Below are 16,063 nucleotides of genomic sequence, written 5' to 3'. Positions count from 1 at the left end.
AATGGAATACCAGCTGTCAGGGCTTTGTAGGCTTCTGACAACATGCACGGGAGACGGAAATCAAGCAGAAATCATCAACTGGGGAATAAATAGTTTCTGTGAAAGACACGGCAAAGCTGCTCTGTACCATTCAGTATGATGGACAAGAGAAACAAATGTCAGAGGGGTGACCCAGGCCAGGTAGCCCCCAGAGCACCCCTGTGCAGTCCTGTGGGTTCTGTTGCCTGCCCTGTGTAGACTAGCTGTGTGACCCTGGGAACTCATTTTAAAACTCTCTGAGCCTTATTTTTTTCCTTTGTCCGATGATGCAAAGATTGGACAACGGTGGTCATATCTAGATTCAAACATTTCTGGGCTCCTTGGAAGGTGAGAAAGAATTTTGCAGCCATGTCCCAGGGCTCCAGCTCAAGCCATCCCTGCTGAAGTCGCAATGTTTCTGTCGGGATGTCAAGTGCACACCTGGATTGGGAGACCTGGCTCATCACCTGGCCGTACGCCTTGGGCATTTCATGCCCATTCAACTGAAAAGGGCATGATGTGTCATCCACACCATCTGCTCCCAGCTCACCAGGTGCCGTGACTTTCCTGAAATAAAACCTGTTCTCCTGGGGTAGATGTAGGAGGTTAAGGCGTAGGTGAGGTCCACGGCAGGTGGTGAGACAAGAGACAGTTTGAAAGAAAGTTGGGGCTTCGGACAAAAAAGGATTTTTCTTCTAGTTGGGGACCTATCAAAGCAAACCTGTAGGAAAGTTTTCTGGAGCCATGAGTGAGGAGTGAAGGGATTCTGAAATACAAGATACAGACCTGGAGAGCTATGGGCATGATATCTAAGAATTCCAGCTCTGCACTCTGGACAGGGCTGGCTTCAAATCCTGCCTCACCACCTATAGGTCACTTGAGTAAGGCACTTAAATATTAAGAGCCTAAGTTTTTTTCATCTGTGAAATGGGAATCTTATCATGACCTACCTCATATGGTTGTTATGAGGATTAAATGGGATGACACGTGAGAAGATTTAGTACAATGCTTAACACATTAGTAAGCAATCGTAACAAACAAAACTGGCCGGTCCCTGGTCCCAGTTCTCTTCGTATTGTTACTTTTTACCTGGAGACATTGCAGAGTATGTACTGCTGGAACACCACATCTTTGAAAGATGGTGCAGGGACCAAATTTACAGGGTTTGAACCGTCCTCTTGACACATTTCATCCCTAAATTTAAGTCCTTGCCAGCGTTGGAGTTCCCAAGAGTATTGGTCAAGACTCTTTTGGCTTCAAGTAACAGAAACTCAACCCACACCCCATTAAACTAAAAAGCACTGGCTCAAATAATGCGGGAAGCCAAAGGGATGAGCTTTGGTTGACTTGGACCCAAAGAGCTCAAGCAACATTCTCTCCCTGCTCCCACCTTGCTCTCATTCTCTCTGTCCTTTCCTCTCTGTTGGCATCATTCTTGGGCAGGTCCTCTCTCCCCAAGGTCAACAGGATTCTCTCTCTTGAGATTCAGCTCCATTCCAAGAAGGGGCTCCAAATCTGCTTGGCCCGTGTTCCTACCTCTGGACAAGCCAAGAGCTTAGGGCACTCTACTGGCCAATCTGGTTTGTTACTAGTGGAAAGGTGAGGCCCTGGATTGAGAGTTCCACCAGGTGGAGAGGCACATATCCCCAAACCAAAAGATGAATTTTGTTACATGAAGGGGAAGGTTGGCTGGAAAGACCAAAATAACACCTGGCCACACCATGCCAGGGAGCCTTGCAGGACCCTCAAAGCCAGACACAGCTGTCTGACACCCGGAAACCCAAGATGACTTTGTGGTGACGAAGGGCCAGCTCATACCCACACAAGTACAGGTGGCCTGTCTTCCTCCTACGAAAGCATCACCTGTTCCCTTAGAGACCACATCCTCCACCTTTAACTTCAGGTCTTATGTGGGTGCCTGGATGCTCTGTTATCACCGATGAAAAATCTCTTTCACAAGCTCTTACTTAACTCCACCTTAGACTATGGAACTATCCGATTTCATACAATCATAAAGTGTCAGACCTGGAAGGATCACAGAACTCTAGCTCCCATACCTAGTAGATCTGGCTAATTGTTAGAATCATCTGAGCTGGATTTTATATTGTTTTACCATTTCCTGAGCCCCAAACTCCCTGCCAGGAACATCACTTACGTACATCTGCGTTAGGGCAATTAGAATTGTTATGATTCTGATTTGCCTTATTTGGGAGCCAGTGTCTCTGAAGATTGAAGCCAGAAGGATTATGAACCCATTCTACATAGGCTCACCCAGCTGGTCAATGGCAAAATCCGTGTAGACTCCTGTCTCCGGGAAAAAATTCGAGAGCCACTGCCTGGCATTTGCCGAGCAGAGCCATGTGAATCTCTGTCAAAATAAGAAGGGGAAGGAGCAGTCTGTCACTAGAGCTTACAAACCCAGGTCCTGCCACAGCAGCCAGGAGTCTGCTGGTGCACGGACTCGCTAATGAACTTTTAAGAAAACAGGAAACCTCGCTTCTGTGTCCTCCTGTGTCAACCTCCCCTAACTCACATTTCATCCCCATGTACTTTCTGGACTCCTACTGTGACAAGTACTACATAGAAAGATATCAACATCTACCGGGAAGAAAAACATAGAAAAGATCACCAATAGCATGATGTATTCTTGCCATTTTCAGTGCTTAATAAGACCCAAAAAGGAATAGGTTCCTTGACAAGTTAAACAGAGAGTTCCCATATGACCCAGCAATGTGGCTCTAAGATTTGTACCCAAGGGAACTGAAAACACGTCCACACAAACACTTGTACATTAACGTTCATAGCAGCATTATTTCTAATAGCCAAAAAAGTAGAAACAACCCAAATGTCCATCAGTTGGTGAATGGATAAACAGAATGTGGTACGTCCATTCAATGGAATATTATTCAGCCTCCAAGAGGGATGAAGTACCCACACATGCTGCAGCATGGATGAACCTGGGAAAGATTATGTTAAGTGAGAGAAGCCAGACACAAAAGGTCACATAGTGTATGATGCCATGTATATGAAATGCCCAGAATAGGCAAGTCCATAGAGACAGAAAGTAGATTAATGATTACCAGGGGCTGGGGAGGGAGGGCGATGAGGAGTGCCTTCTAATATGTATGGGGTTTATTTTTAGGGTGATGAGAACTTTCTAGAATTAGGTGGTGGTGATGGTTTCACAACCCTTGGGAATGTACTAAATACCACTGAATTGTACACCCTAAAAGGGTGAATGTTATGGTATGTGGATTCTTTCTCAATTGAAAGTAAATAAATATTAAGAGCTAGATTTTTTTAAAAATTAAAATATCAGGCCCTCTGAGAGCACGATAGATGTTCAGGAGAAGCCTCATAGGAAAGTGAAGTTTAGGTTAGGCCTGGAAGAAATGAGAGGGAAGGTAAGTGGACACCCTTAACAGAGGGAAAGGTATGAACAGTGCTGCAGAGTCTTAGGTAGAGAGCATAGCTGCTTGGCTGAGAAAAAGGCTGCTGGGGGAGGGGAGGAGGGTGGTCTAGGGACAGAGGGACAAAGGGGATAGGAGGTGATCTGCGATCCTGCCTACCTGCTGAGCTTAGGAGCTGGATAGAACTGCTTCCCCCAGCAAGGGGGGGCCTTCAGGGAGATTGCAGGGCGTGATGACGCATACCAAGCACTGCTCCAGGAAGGAGTCTGGCTGCAGTTCAGGATGAATAATTGAGGGAAGGGACCAAAGCAAAGTTTTGGGAGCATCTGCTGTAGTCTCAGCCCGGGGCTAGAGGCTGCAGGAAACAGGAGAAAAACCATCAGATCTTTTCTGCAGCCCTCAGGGGATATAGGAAGGATACCTTGCATTCTCTAGCAAGTCAGGGTTGCACAATGGTTTTTGATTTTTTTATGAGCCCGTTGATCTCTGAAATAATTTTTGAAATTAACAGAACAATTATCATTAGCTCCTTTTACAGAGTGAGAAACTGAGGCTCAGAGAAATTCAGCCTCTTGCCCAGGGCTCTTCCTAAGTGGCAGTGAAGAGAAGAAGCCATATCTCCAACTCACAGTTCATCCTGGGCTGACCTGTCATCTTGTTGGGGAAACCAAGTGTAGACACTGAGAATGAATAAGTACACAAAAATATAGTGCAATGCAAATATATGATAGCCAAAGACAGGCATGAAATTATGATCAACAAACACATTAATTAGTGCTGGGTTATACTGTCGACCACACCAAGTGTTTGAAGGACATTTCTTTTGGATCTTCCTCTGGCTGTACTTTCTGTTGCTAAACAAAAGATCAGGAGAGAGTTTGTGTAGAACTTTTGAACCTGGATATTAGAATCAGACGTGGGTTCAAATCCCACCTTCACCATTTTCCAAAAGACCTTGGACTCTACTTCTTGGAGCTTCAGAGCCCTCACCTACCAAATGAGGGTCACACCACCCAATTCACAAAGGACTATCGCTATTAATTCTGCAAGGACTCTATAAAGTACATATGCGTACCTTGCCCGCTGAGGTGGGTGCTCAGTAAGTAAAGGGGAATTTTTTTCAAGGTTTCCATATAGGAATTAGCATTCACTGGGCACAGACAACATTCAAGTACCTTCCTATGCTCATAATCCTCACCACAAGGCAGGTCTTATTTACCCACATTTTATAGGCGGGGAAATTGAGGCCCAGGGAGCTTGGCTTGCCCCAGCTCACACAGCTACAATGTGGGATAAGATGATTGTGATTAAGATTGGTGTCTGGGGCTTCCCTGGTGGCGCAGTGGTTGGGAGTCCGCCTGCCGATGCAGCGGACACGGGTTCGTGCCCCGGTCCAGGAAGATCCCACATGCCGTGGAGCATCTAAGCTCGTGCGCCACAACTACTGAGCCCATGTGCCTAGAGCCCGTGCTCTGCAACAAGAGAAGCCACCGCAATGAGAAGCCCGCGCACCACAGTGAAGAGTAGCCCCCCGCTCGTTGCAACTAAAGAAAGCCTGTGCGCAGCAATGAAGACCCAACGCAACCAAACATAAATTAATTAATTAAAAAAATAAAAAAGAATTCTCATCCTTGCACAGAATCTGAATTAAAGACTCTAATCTCCAATGACGGTGGATTTCAGAACTACCCAGGAGAGAGCTGGAAGCTGCACTCTACTTATAGTCCTCACGTCTGGATCCAGACTGGCATGACCTCATGTACAAACTATTAGGTCCCCAGGCCTTTCCTCCTTCCTTATCTCTCCCCTCCTACTGCTTTGAAGGATTTTTAGATCAAAGGTGCAGCCACTCTCCTGGGGGATAATCCTGTTGCCTGTAACCTTTTTTTCTGAGTATCCTTCACAAAGAAGGGCTTCGGCAAAAAATTTCTCCCTCAGCCCAATCACACAGTTTTTCTTTTCCTTAAGCCTTCGCCAGCCCTCAAGATAGGAAGGTAGATGTCTGCCTTCAGAAGCAGTTTTATACTGAGGAGAGGAGCTGCCGGAATAAATTATAGTCCTCAGAAAGTGTTAGATACGCCATTTCCACATCCTCACCTTATTTTCTGCTTTGGGTCCTTTCCTTCCCAAACACCACCTCCGTTTTCCTTCCTGAGGGCTGATACAACTTTTTACATTTGCCCACTTCTGGGGGCAGACACGCCTCTGCACCGAGGAAATTTTCTTCCTCCAGGTAAGAACTTATAAGATTCTAAGACCCAGACAGGATGAGCAAGTAGTAGAGAACTGAGCCAAAAATACTTTCAATCACCAAGGGACCCAGGGGACCCAGAAGGAGTAAAGATATCGAGACAAGGCCTAAGAGACTAAGGCAGAAATAACCGACAGGTATTGGGGAGGGAGCCGGGAGCTGTGCCGGGGGCATTGGGCCTCTGTGAAGTGTGGAGACACTTTCCGGTGGATGTAATTTGTAGAGGCCCCCCTGAGCCTTGTCTCAGGGGAAGCTCCTTTGCCTTTGGAAACATCACCCACTTCCTGCTTCTTCCCTGCTATTTCTAGGGCATTAGAGGAGCCGCTCAGTGTCAAGGGGGAGAGGGCCGTGAACTTGAACATTTTTTTTAGGTTTTTTTAAAGGCATGTGGACCCTACCTTGACCTTTTCTTTTGCCTTCTTTCCAGCAGAGAGTCATTTTAAGGGAAATTACACTTCTTTTCTTTCTTTTTTCATTCAATGTGTCCTCAAGAAAAACCACGTTCCCTCAGCTGGTGGTTGTTTGCAAAGGGACAGTAGAATGTCTAGCAGAAGGACCCCTTTGCAAAATGGAAGGTAATCTGAAAATGTTCTTCAGTCCTGGCCTTGGGTTTCTGCAGTACCCACACCCCGATGTCCCTAACACACACCTACACACACACACACAGCCCTCCTGCCCCCAGCAACTCAAGCTCTATCAGATTCTTGGGCCCCACCCAGATGTACTGAACCAAAAAGCCTGGGGCTGGGCCCCGGAGATCCCCTAATCACCTGCAGAGCTTATTAAAAATCCACATTCCTGGCCTCCACCCCCATAGATTTGGATTCAGTCATTCTGTGATGGGGTGGGAGAATTCGCATTGACATCAGACTCCCAGGTGGTGCCGAGGCAGCTGGTCCAACGAGTAGCCCTGGTGTAGGTCGCCTCCCGCCAGCCTCCCAGGAAGGGATTTCTTCCACAAGCTAACTGGTAAACTGTGTGTAAAGCTTACTGCGGGACCAGGACGGACAGGGAAGGAGGTGTAGACAAAAAGAGGAAAGAGAAGGAAAAGGAATTCTGGCGTGGGAAGCAATGCCTGGAGGAGAGAGCCGTTCTTTCCTTTCTTGTTCTTTCCATTTCCCTATTTCTGGCCCATATTCCTAACCCACTAGTTAACGCCTTCTGATCGAGACCAACTAATGGTTTCTCGTGGGCCTTATAAAAATGGTGACTCAAGACCTGGCCCAACGAAAGGATTAAGACGGCGCCACTCCAGGACCCAAGGTCAGACCCTTGGGGCCGCAGGATCTGGGGGCAGGGACACCCTGCCTCCGAAAAGCCTGAGAGGATCCTGCACCTCCTTGCTTCACGCGGGTCCTATCCACAGCTCACGTGGTCTCCACAACCCAGATTTCAACAGGCACCACGATCACCTAGTTAAACTCAGGAGATCACTGGCCAGAGTCCCCCATTCAACAGATCTGCGGGGAGCATGGGCCGGCCTGAGAATCGGGCTTTTTAATAAGTTCTTGGTGCTGTGATGTAGCTTAGCCAGGGACCCCGCGCTCGAACCGCTGCTGCGCGTATCTGCCATAACGCCGGAAGTCCCTTAGCATCATTTCAACTGGCAGCCACCCAAGAACAGTCCTGGGAAAGGTAAGTGGCTTCCAGCCCACCCTGTAGGGATGCATCCGAACCTCGCTCTGTCTGTAACAGCTGCCTCAAACACAGGAGGCCGGCTTTCTGCAGAAACGACATGGCCAGGCCTGGACGATGCCTTTGGTGAGACTCACGCCGAAAATGTGATGTGTTTCCTCGCTCCGAAATCGCTGTGGCGCTATTGCATCTGGAAGCCTAGACCTCACTCGGAACGTCACATCTGGCACGATTTTTGAAGTTTGGCCACTTCATACCATTTGCCAGGAGCAGGGATGCCCAGTCTCTTCCGAGAGCTGACCTAGAGATGCTTTACTTGATGTGACCGGTCTTCTTCCTGTGGACCGGTCCCTGGGCTTGTTGGATAAGAAGTGCAATCTGTCTCACTGTGTCATTTCTCTCTTCCCTCCCTGCCTTCCCTCCATGCCTCCTTGCCCTCTGCCCTACACCCCACTCCAGTGCATTCCCAGAAGCAGAACAGACAGACCTGCGTCCGGAAGAGCCTCATCTGCGCCTTCGCCATGGCCTTCATCATAAGCGTCATGCTGATCGCGGCCAACCAGATCCTCCGGAGCGGCATGGAGTAGCGGCCTCCCCGGCAGCTGCGTTCCCGGCTCACGCATGTGCTTGCCCCGCGGGCAGACTCTTCCTCCACAAAAAAAGCAGATACGGACGGTGCAGACGCGGCACAGTCCAGCGAAGAACCCAAGGTTGCAGTGCAACCCGTGTTGTTGCAAACCCACTTCATCCCCTTGGCAGGTACACAAAAGGGCTGTCTTCAATGCTTTAATGGTCTTGTTTCCTAATGCAATAAATAGCCAGGAGTTCCGAATGATCGCTTCGACCGCCTGTAGGAACTCTAAAGAGAAACTTCATCTTCATCTCGGAATTCCCACGGCCATCCAGGTTGGCAGGGTAAGGCAGCAAGAGAGAGGCGGAACACGCAATCACCTCCGCCCGCAGTTCTCTCAACCCAGGGGTCAACTGGAGACTCCCTCCCTCCCCCACCCCAGGGCAACCCTCAGTGCCGAGAAGCTGACTTCTGAGTTGCTGCAGAAGTGGGGGCTTCCCGTCCTACCCTGGCTTCCTTCCCCAACCTAGTGGAGGCCCCCCGGCAAGGCATGAGGGGAAAGCCATCGGATGGGGTGCAGCACCCAGCGGTCTGCAAGTTGCACCCCCTTCGCTTCTGTTCTACTGCCTTTTCTACAGGACTCTTGTTGGCAGAGTTGGGGAGCTCTCGGTTTCCGTCGGCACTTGGCTTTCTGTTCCTAGAGCCCATCGCGCACCAGCATTTTGGAATCTGCAGAGAGCCTTTCTCCCAGCTTTGCCGCCTGTGCTGCCATTTAGACAAAAAAGAGAAGCATAACCGTGGGCATCTCTATCACATAGACACACAGACAGACGTATATATTGGGTTTCTTCATGTGTGACATCCATCGTCCCTAATTGCTTTACTGCTGATAGAAGCTTGTCCTCCGACACACATCCCTGCCTCCCTGGGGTGGGTAGTTTGGGGATGGAGAGGGACATAGGCTGGTGGTGAGGAGGTATTGCAAGCCACGCCCCAGTGGTCCAGAGTGATGGAGTCCAAACCCATCTCCATGCTGGGAGACCTCTGCAAGTGAAGGTCCTTGTGCATCTCACCTTTCTCTCATCTTCCAATTTGCTTTCTTAGTCTGTCTTCCCAGATAGAATGAGAAACACCAACCCAAACGGAAAGCTGGAAAGATCAAAGCACTGTATTTTACATAACATCTTCAGGCAGTCAGATTCTGCAACTGACTCATTTTCACAAGAAAACAAAAAGATGCTAATGAGCTTAGCCAACTCGACAGGTGAAATACTTCTGTTGGGGAAGGGAACTGAAGCCAACCCCCTTTCAAGTTTGCGATTTCCTGACTTTTCCCAGATGCCACATCCACCGCTGCTATTCATTCCAGCTTGCGTAGTCTGATTAGCCAATAACCTTTCGCTGTCATTCTTCCCTCTGTACGTTTCCAAGCTCAGGTCTTTATTTCTGTGACTGGAGTTGTCTTACTCTTCTTTCTTTCCATTGCATCTTAAAGCTACAAGCTATTCCCCTCTCCCTTTTCCCTTTTCGTTCAGTATGGAGGTGCCAGAATTTTTCCTCTCTTGCTGCAGCCGGGTGGTTCTGGGGTGCGGTGTGTGTTTATGAATCCCTCCTCAAGCCTCCCCTCTCTCTCTGCTCTCTCCCTCTGATCTGCTCAGACTTGGAACGTCCAAGGTCTCAGTTTGGGGTCTTCTTCCAAATCACCTCTGCAAGCACTTTGGGCAACAGCCTGGGAGCAACTCTAGAAACCTCCCCACTGCAAATATCCACGATGAGCACAAGTAAAACTAGGGTTTGAGCCGTAGGATGGAGAAGGGAGCAGGTGTAAGCTCCCGGGCACCTGGGAGGTTACAAGTCCCTCTGTGAAAATGCCTGGGGTCCCACACATCCAGGCCGAGTAAGGCAATGGCCTGCCTGTCCCTGTAGCCCGCCCTGCCCCGCTAGACGCTTCACGTCTGTCTATCTCTCCTCTCTCCCCTCTCACCAGACTCACCTCGGTCCCTCAGGACCAGGCTTCAGAACGAGAACAGGTCCAAATGCAGAATACGGACACACAGGACAAATTTATATTTAGTTTCTGCCCAAAGCAGTTTGCTCTCTCTCTTTAGGTGGGAGGGACCCCGTGAATGACTTGGCCACGTCCTCCTGGGGAGCGGGGTGAGAGACCCCAAGTAGACTGGATAGAGACCCCAGGCATGATTCTTAAAGGACCCTGCCCTGTGAGAGGGCAGTGCTGGACTTCAGGGCAAAAGAAATGAGTACTTCTTTAAAGGCTACAGGTTCTTCTGCCTCCTACTGGGGAGCAGGGACCTTGAAGGATGTGAGGGTTAGACTTCATTGGAAGAGCAATTAGCCGCTGTGCAAGGGTGTGAATTAAACGGCAACCTGAGAGACACCAACAGCCTGTTCCCCACCAAGTCCTTCGCATCCTCTCCCTAAAGGACCATTTTCCTCTCTCCCAGTGAGTCCGTGGAACCGAGTCCATCCTACCCAGGAGAAGGCATCCCTTGTGGGTGTTGCTAGGGAGAGAGGGTGAGAAAGAAGCCATAGAATTCTCTTTGATGGGCTAGAAGTGAACCTCCTGCCGTGGTCACCTCACACGTGGCGCCAGGAGCTGAGTGTGTGGGAACGTCCCAGAGCTAACGGCACCCCGGAGACTCTGGGCACCGAGATCCTGTAGCTTAGCAGCTTTGCCTGGACGGTCTGTCAACGGTGTTGGGCTGAAAATACTGACTTCCCACCGCCCCACCCCCAAGTTCTGTCCACACCAGTGTTCCTCCAGGGCCCCAGGCCAGCCAGTGCCTTCCCCACGGGAGTTACTGTGCTCACGGATGAAGACTCTAGAAGTCCTGGTCCCCCATGTCCACGGTGTGCCGTGTGGCCCTGGCTGGAAGTGACCTTTGCAGGAACTGAGCGGGAGAAACGCAACGCTCACTCTGTCCTCCCAGCAAATAGACTTAAGAGTCTGTTATGGGGTGGCTGAGAGACTGGCAAACCGAGCGTGGCTCATTCTTGCCTCCACCCCTGACCACGCGAGTGATGATTAGGGAGGCACTTTGCTTGGGGGACAAGGGGTGCAGACCCTGACCCTTTGACCCCCAAAGGAGCTGTCTCTCATCACTCCCAGAGCCCCCAAACAGGACCTAGCATGGGAACTATTAACCGTGGCTTCCAGAATGTGCGTGGGTCCCACATGACCTATCTGTGTTTTAAAAAAAAAAAAAAGGATGTTGCCATGGCAACCCTTGCATTCCACCCTGGGTTTGCCAAGGCACACAAAAATAGGGAACATTTCCTTAAAGAACAAACACTTGAGTTCTGCCTGCTTGCATCCTGACTCCCTGAATCTGTATCCCACTGGTGGGAGAAATTAGCCTCCAAGGATCTGGTCATTTCTCTGCCTTTTCCTCTTCTGTTTGGACCTGTCCTTCCATTGGCTCAGGAGAACAGGAGCTACCTGTGAGCCGGGTGGTACCCTCCCCACTTCCCAGAGCCCAGAGCAAAGACCCCTTATTCTGGGCAAAAAGGCAGAAATGCCATCTGGAAGACAAAAAATATTTTAAGCCCCAGTCTTTAAAAGCATCTGTTTGCCTGTTGAGAAGCTCTCCCACAAGCCAGACATGTGAACTAAAGTGAACTGAGGTTTACGTGTGGTCTCCGGCAAGCCAGTGGTTTGCAGAGTTTCTAGGTGTTTTATTTGCAGAGAACAAGATGTGTGCGACACGTCTTCTTTCTTGATACCTGCTTCCTGTCTCAATTTTCGCCTGACAAATGGTCTCCTCTCTGCAGTTAGCCGAGAGAGCCTAATGAAAGATGGCAAGCTCGTCCTGATGATCACGCCCCCATTCCAACCTCCCATCCACAGAATCACAAAACGATATATCAGACGCCTAGGAGAGAAATGTATCTTTTATTCCAAATGCCTTCTCTAGGTTCAGTCCAGACTCAGGTCATAAATCAAAGAGAGTTTTGCTCTTAACCCATAGCTAGCAGCCTCCCCGGGACCGTATGAGGGCATGACCAGAAAAGTAAGGTGTGACCGCCAAGCTCCTCAGCTTGGCGGGCATGGCCTTGTGTGGTTGCACACTGTAAAGCCCTGTTCCGCTGTGCTCTAGCTCTCCATGCCTGCTGAAGCTGCCGAGGTCTGCTCCTTCCAGCTGGAGGTCTCAAACCATATTAGGTCATTTTACTGCACTATTTCTCCCAAAGCCCTTAGTGATCATGTTATTTATTCTGTTCCACTAAGATACACAAAAGGTCTGGAACCCCACTGCAGAAAGGAGGAGCCCCCTTTCCTATAATGCCATGACGATACAGATAGACTTAAGCTTCTAGACTTTGGCATATACTGGTTGTGTCACCAGGCGGACCGCGGGACCGTCTTCCCTGGAGAACATCTATCTGAAATGACCTCAGATCAGAGATTTCCCATTGGCCTCTTCTGTGATCCTCCCAGGGCTTAGCCTCCATAACCTAAAGGTGTTGCCGTAGCTATCCTCCCAGACGCCTCAACTCCCTCCGGAAGGGGAAAAAAAAAATCCATCAGAAACAGAAGAGAAACGTTATTCCGCAGCTAGGGGTTTCAATTTGAATTATTTAAAGCAATGGCAAAATGCAGGGAGGTTCAGACTGCCTTGAAGCACTCTGTCTCCATGACAATTTAAATGTCAGAAGTGTTCAGCTTCACTTCTTACTTCCTTTGACTAAGTCACTCGGGACTGTCCTCCGTTATGTGGCCTTGCCATAGACACTTGGTTTGGAGGGAAAAGGTCAGGCACTGAAACCAGCCAAGCATTTCTCTTAGTATGCTATGCTCCATGCCAAGTCCATGGTCATTGAAACAGCCGTGGTTTCTACTGAATACTGGTTTGGGACCCTCTTTATAAGGTCTCAAGAGTCATGATAACAATGCTCAAAAAGTCTTGGAGGCAAAATTAATTTGATTCAGGGCTTCCCTGGTGGCGCAGTGGTTGAGAGTCCGCCTGCCGATGCAGGGGACGCGGGTTCGTGCCCCGGTCCGGGAAGATCCCACATGCCGCGGAGCGGCTGGGCCCGTGAGCCATGGCCGCTGAGCCTGCGCGTCCGGAGCCTGTTGCTCCGCAACGGGAGAGGCCACAACAGTGAGAGGCCCGCGTAACGCAAAAAAAAAAAAAAAAAAATTAATTTGATTCAGTTGGCTTGAAATATAGTCACAAAGAATCGGGTTCTGCCAGTCCCCCATAGACAGTCCTCTGAAACTGGGAAAGACTTGTGAAGCATCCTGACCCCTGCCTCCGCCTTGGGTAGCTAAGCCGTTGAGTGGTCCCCCATGCTGGGCATAGCCCTCATCCACCTCTTTCCCTTGAGGCTGATGTGTTGGCTTTCCAACCTGTGCTTCTCACACTGTTAGACTTTATTGTCCAAGTGAAACAGATGCAGAGGCTGGAATTTTCCAGGGGGCAGAGCAGCAGGTTAATTAGGAAGGAATATTCCAGGGACTGAAAAATTCAAGTGCGTTGCTGCTCCATCCCTGGGCCTGGGAGTGAAAAAGAAAGTCTTTAAAGGGCCGCTGAGGCTGATCTCTGAACGTTTTCCCTGTACGTCTGGTCTCCTCTGGGAGCATACAGGGGTTTGAGGGCCATGGGGCTGCTGCCCAACAACCTGATCCCAACGACATGTGCTGGGAACTTCAAGAGGTGGCTGGTAGCCTGCCGTGCCTTGGGGGCTGCTGACGTTTGCCAAGGTCAAAATGCCTTTCCCAGGGTGCACTGTCTGGGCTCAGACCGGTTGAACTGAGGCGAAGAGAGAAGACCTTAGCCCTGGACGTGTAAGAAGCGCTGTCAGCCAGGAAGGGCACAGGAGGCAGGGCCCCAGGTGCTTTTGCCACCCACCAGCCAGATAATTCTGAGTGACTCCCCTTCCCAGCCTCAGGTGTCTCATCTCTAAAGCAAAGGGAAAGGTCAACCAGATGACTCAAAAGAGCCCTCCTCTTGTGACTGTCCAAAACAAATCAAAGTGAACGCCCACACGTTGAGAGGGTCCCTATGTCCCCTATGAATTGCATTAGGGACCGGCAGTTTCATTTTTTTTAAACACGAATCCCAAGAGGCAGTTGTAATAAGCTATCTCTTTAGGTGTCTGTTGTCTGTAGATGAAAGATGCGAGTCGGCTTCTGTCGAGTGTGTCTTGTAGGCAAGAGGTTTTATTTACTCCCTAAGGACTTGCTGATTCAAGGCAGCATCCAAGATGGGCTTTGTGTCCTGCCTGAGCCAGTGTCACAGTGAAGGACGTGGGATCACCTTACCACAGGTCCCGTGAATCAGAATTCCTGCCTAAGTAGGGTGAGACAAAGCCAGATTCCAGGAGAAGATGCTGCTTCCCCATCTGAAAAAGCCTAACTGGAAGTTACTGAATAAACAGCACAACTTCTGATCATTTCCTTCTTTTTTTTTTTTCTGACCCATGGAACAGCAGTTCCCGTATATAGGATAGTGGCTTGTAATTATTCGTAACATTGCAGAAGGGAGTCACGATCTCTGGGGATTGTTAGGGATTTGATGAAGAGTTTGCGGAGACCAGACGCCTGCGGTGGTCCTTAGGTGGTTCACGAGTGATGCTGAGCACAGGCGCCTGCTTTAGATGCGATCCAACCACGAGGAGGGAAAAAGGGCAGAGAGAGGGCAGCTGCAGGATACACAGAAGTCTCCGGCCCTTCTGCGCCGTGACAACCTGAATTCCTAGGTTTCCTTTTTTCTTTCTCTTCCCAAAGTAAATGGAGGCCGTCATTGTTTTTCTAGCAAGCCCTGCTGGTCTTCCCTGGAAAGACCTAGACTGGCCAAGGAAAGGGCCCTCTCAGCTCCTGGTGGAAATTTACACAAGTCACTGTCTCTCAGCTCTCTCCAAGGAAAATCAAAGAATGTTCGTTCTTTCTAACCTGGAAATCAGGCTTCAGGGGTCTTTAAATGGCTTCTTAGTGGGGTTTGATTTTTCTTCCCCAACTCTGAATCCAGGAAGAAGCGATTTCTCCAAGGGCTAACCAAAGACAATGCCCTTGGAGGAAAATAAGCCCCCAAAATCTGGCCCGGGAATGGGTTGGCAAGCTGTCATCTGCTGGGGGTAGGGGTCGTTGTGACCCTAGGGGTCATTAGACTTGAGACAGGAGTTTTTTTCTCAAAGCACGGTGGTAAACGGCTAGATACAAATCAGAGCGCAGCTGAGGACTCTTACCACCAGGCTGACGGGAGGTTGGCAGGTCTCATATCCAGAATGGGCCACTAAGACTGAAATCCTGGGTCACAAGCTTCCCATTTACCTCATTCATGTTCCTTTTTTTTTTTTTTTTTCATTCAGTATTCGTTGATGATTTCTGCTACTAAATGATGAGAGAGTCAGCAGATTAGTCAAAAGAAAATCTTTATATAAAATGTAAATATTAATATAAATTAACTTGGCATGCAACGTACTGATCCCATGAAGTACATATTATTAATATGTTATCTTAGTGTATAAAGGAAAACTGACTGCCATATTTACCAGATGTTTTTCTCTAACCAAACTTGTCTGTAAATATATAATCTGTATAAAAAAGAGTCTAATTTACCATTATTTATGCAATAGAAAAAAATAAAAGTTTTTTTTTTCTTTTGATGAGAGATTCAGCTCGTTATCTGGGGCTGTGATTTGCAAAAGGGTCATGAAATTCATTTCCGTGACCCTGAAGGGAAACCAGATCTCTTTGATGGACCGTCCAGCAACATCACCCCCTTCCAAGAAGCAGCCAGTGAGAAAGCAGCTGGGGATCTTTGGTGGGGCTTTGGAGGGGAATGATTGACATCAGGGGAAGTAAGCCGACGACGGAACATATGGTGAGAAATACGAACCAGCTTCTGGCTGGGGAGCAGACAGTCTAATTAAGAAAACTTTGCAGACACCCAAGCTAATGGTGTCATCCTTTTGGTATTCCATTTGCCAAACCCTTCCCAACATTAGCATTCAGGTACTGCTTAGCTTTTGCTTAAGCATTTGGAATTTTTAATGTTATTTGAGCTTCTTGGGCATAGGAAAAAACCACCCGTTCCCTTATAATATATTTATATAAGGAAACAAAGGGCACCAAAAAGGCAAGTGACTTGCTTAAAAGCACTACCAGGGATCCTGCCTGGATCCGGCCTTCTGTCTCCAAGCCTCATGAGGGCATCT

The 16,063-nt window shown here is 48.9% G+C and overlaps 1 protein-coding gene across 8 annotated transcripts in view; it reads left to right on the top strand.

The window, feature by feature from the left end:
- CALN1 (calneuron 1) overlaps nucleotides 1-15,511 on the top strand; it is a 469,972-nt gene extending 454,461 nt beyond the window's left edge. For all 8 annotated transcript variants that reach the window (XM_060285810.1, XM_060285813.1, XM_060285811.1 and 5 more), the window contains one exon: nucleotides 7,774-15,511. In XM_060285810.1, coding sequence (XP_060141793.1) covers nucleotides 7,774-7,901 — 128 coding nt within the window. In that variant the 3' untranslated portion in view covers nucleotides 7,902-15,511. The remainder of the gene's footprint in view (nucleotides 1-7,773) is intronic.
- Nucleotides 15,512-16,063: the final 552 nt, after the last annotated feature.

Source organism: Globicephala melas, chromosome 15 (assembly GCF_963455315.2).
Source record: "Globicephala melas chromosome 15, mGloMel1.2, whole genome shotgun sequence".
In the NCBI taxonomy this organism is placed as follows: domain Eukaryota; kingdom Metazoa; phylum Chordata; class Mammalia; order Artiodactyla; family Delphinidae; genus Globicephala; species Globicephala melas.
The sequence above is the reverse complement of the archived record's forward strand: the minus strand, read 5'-3'. Positions and strand labels throughout refer to the sequence as shown.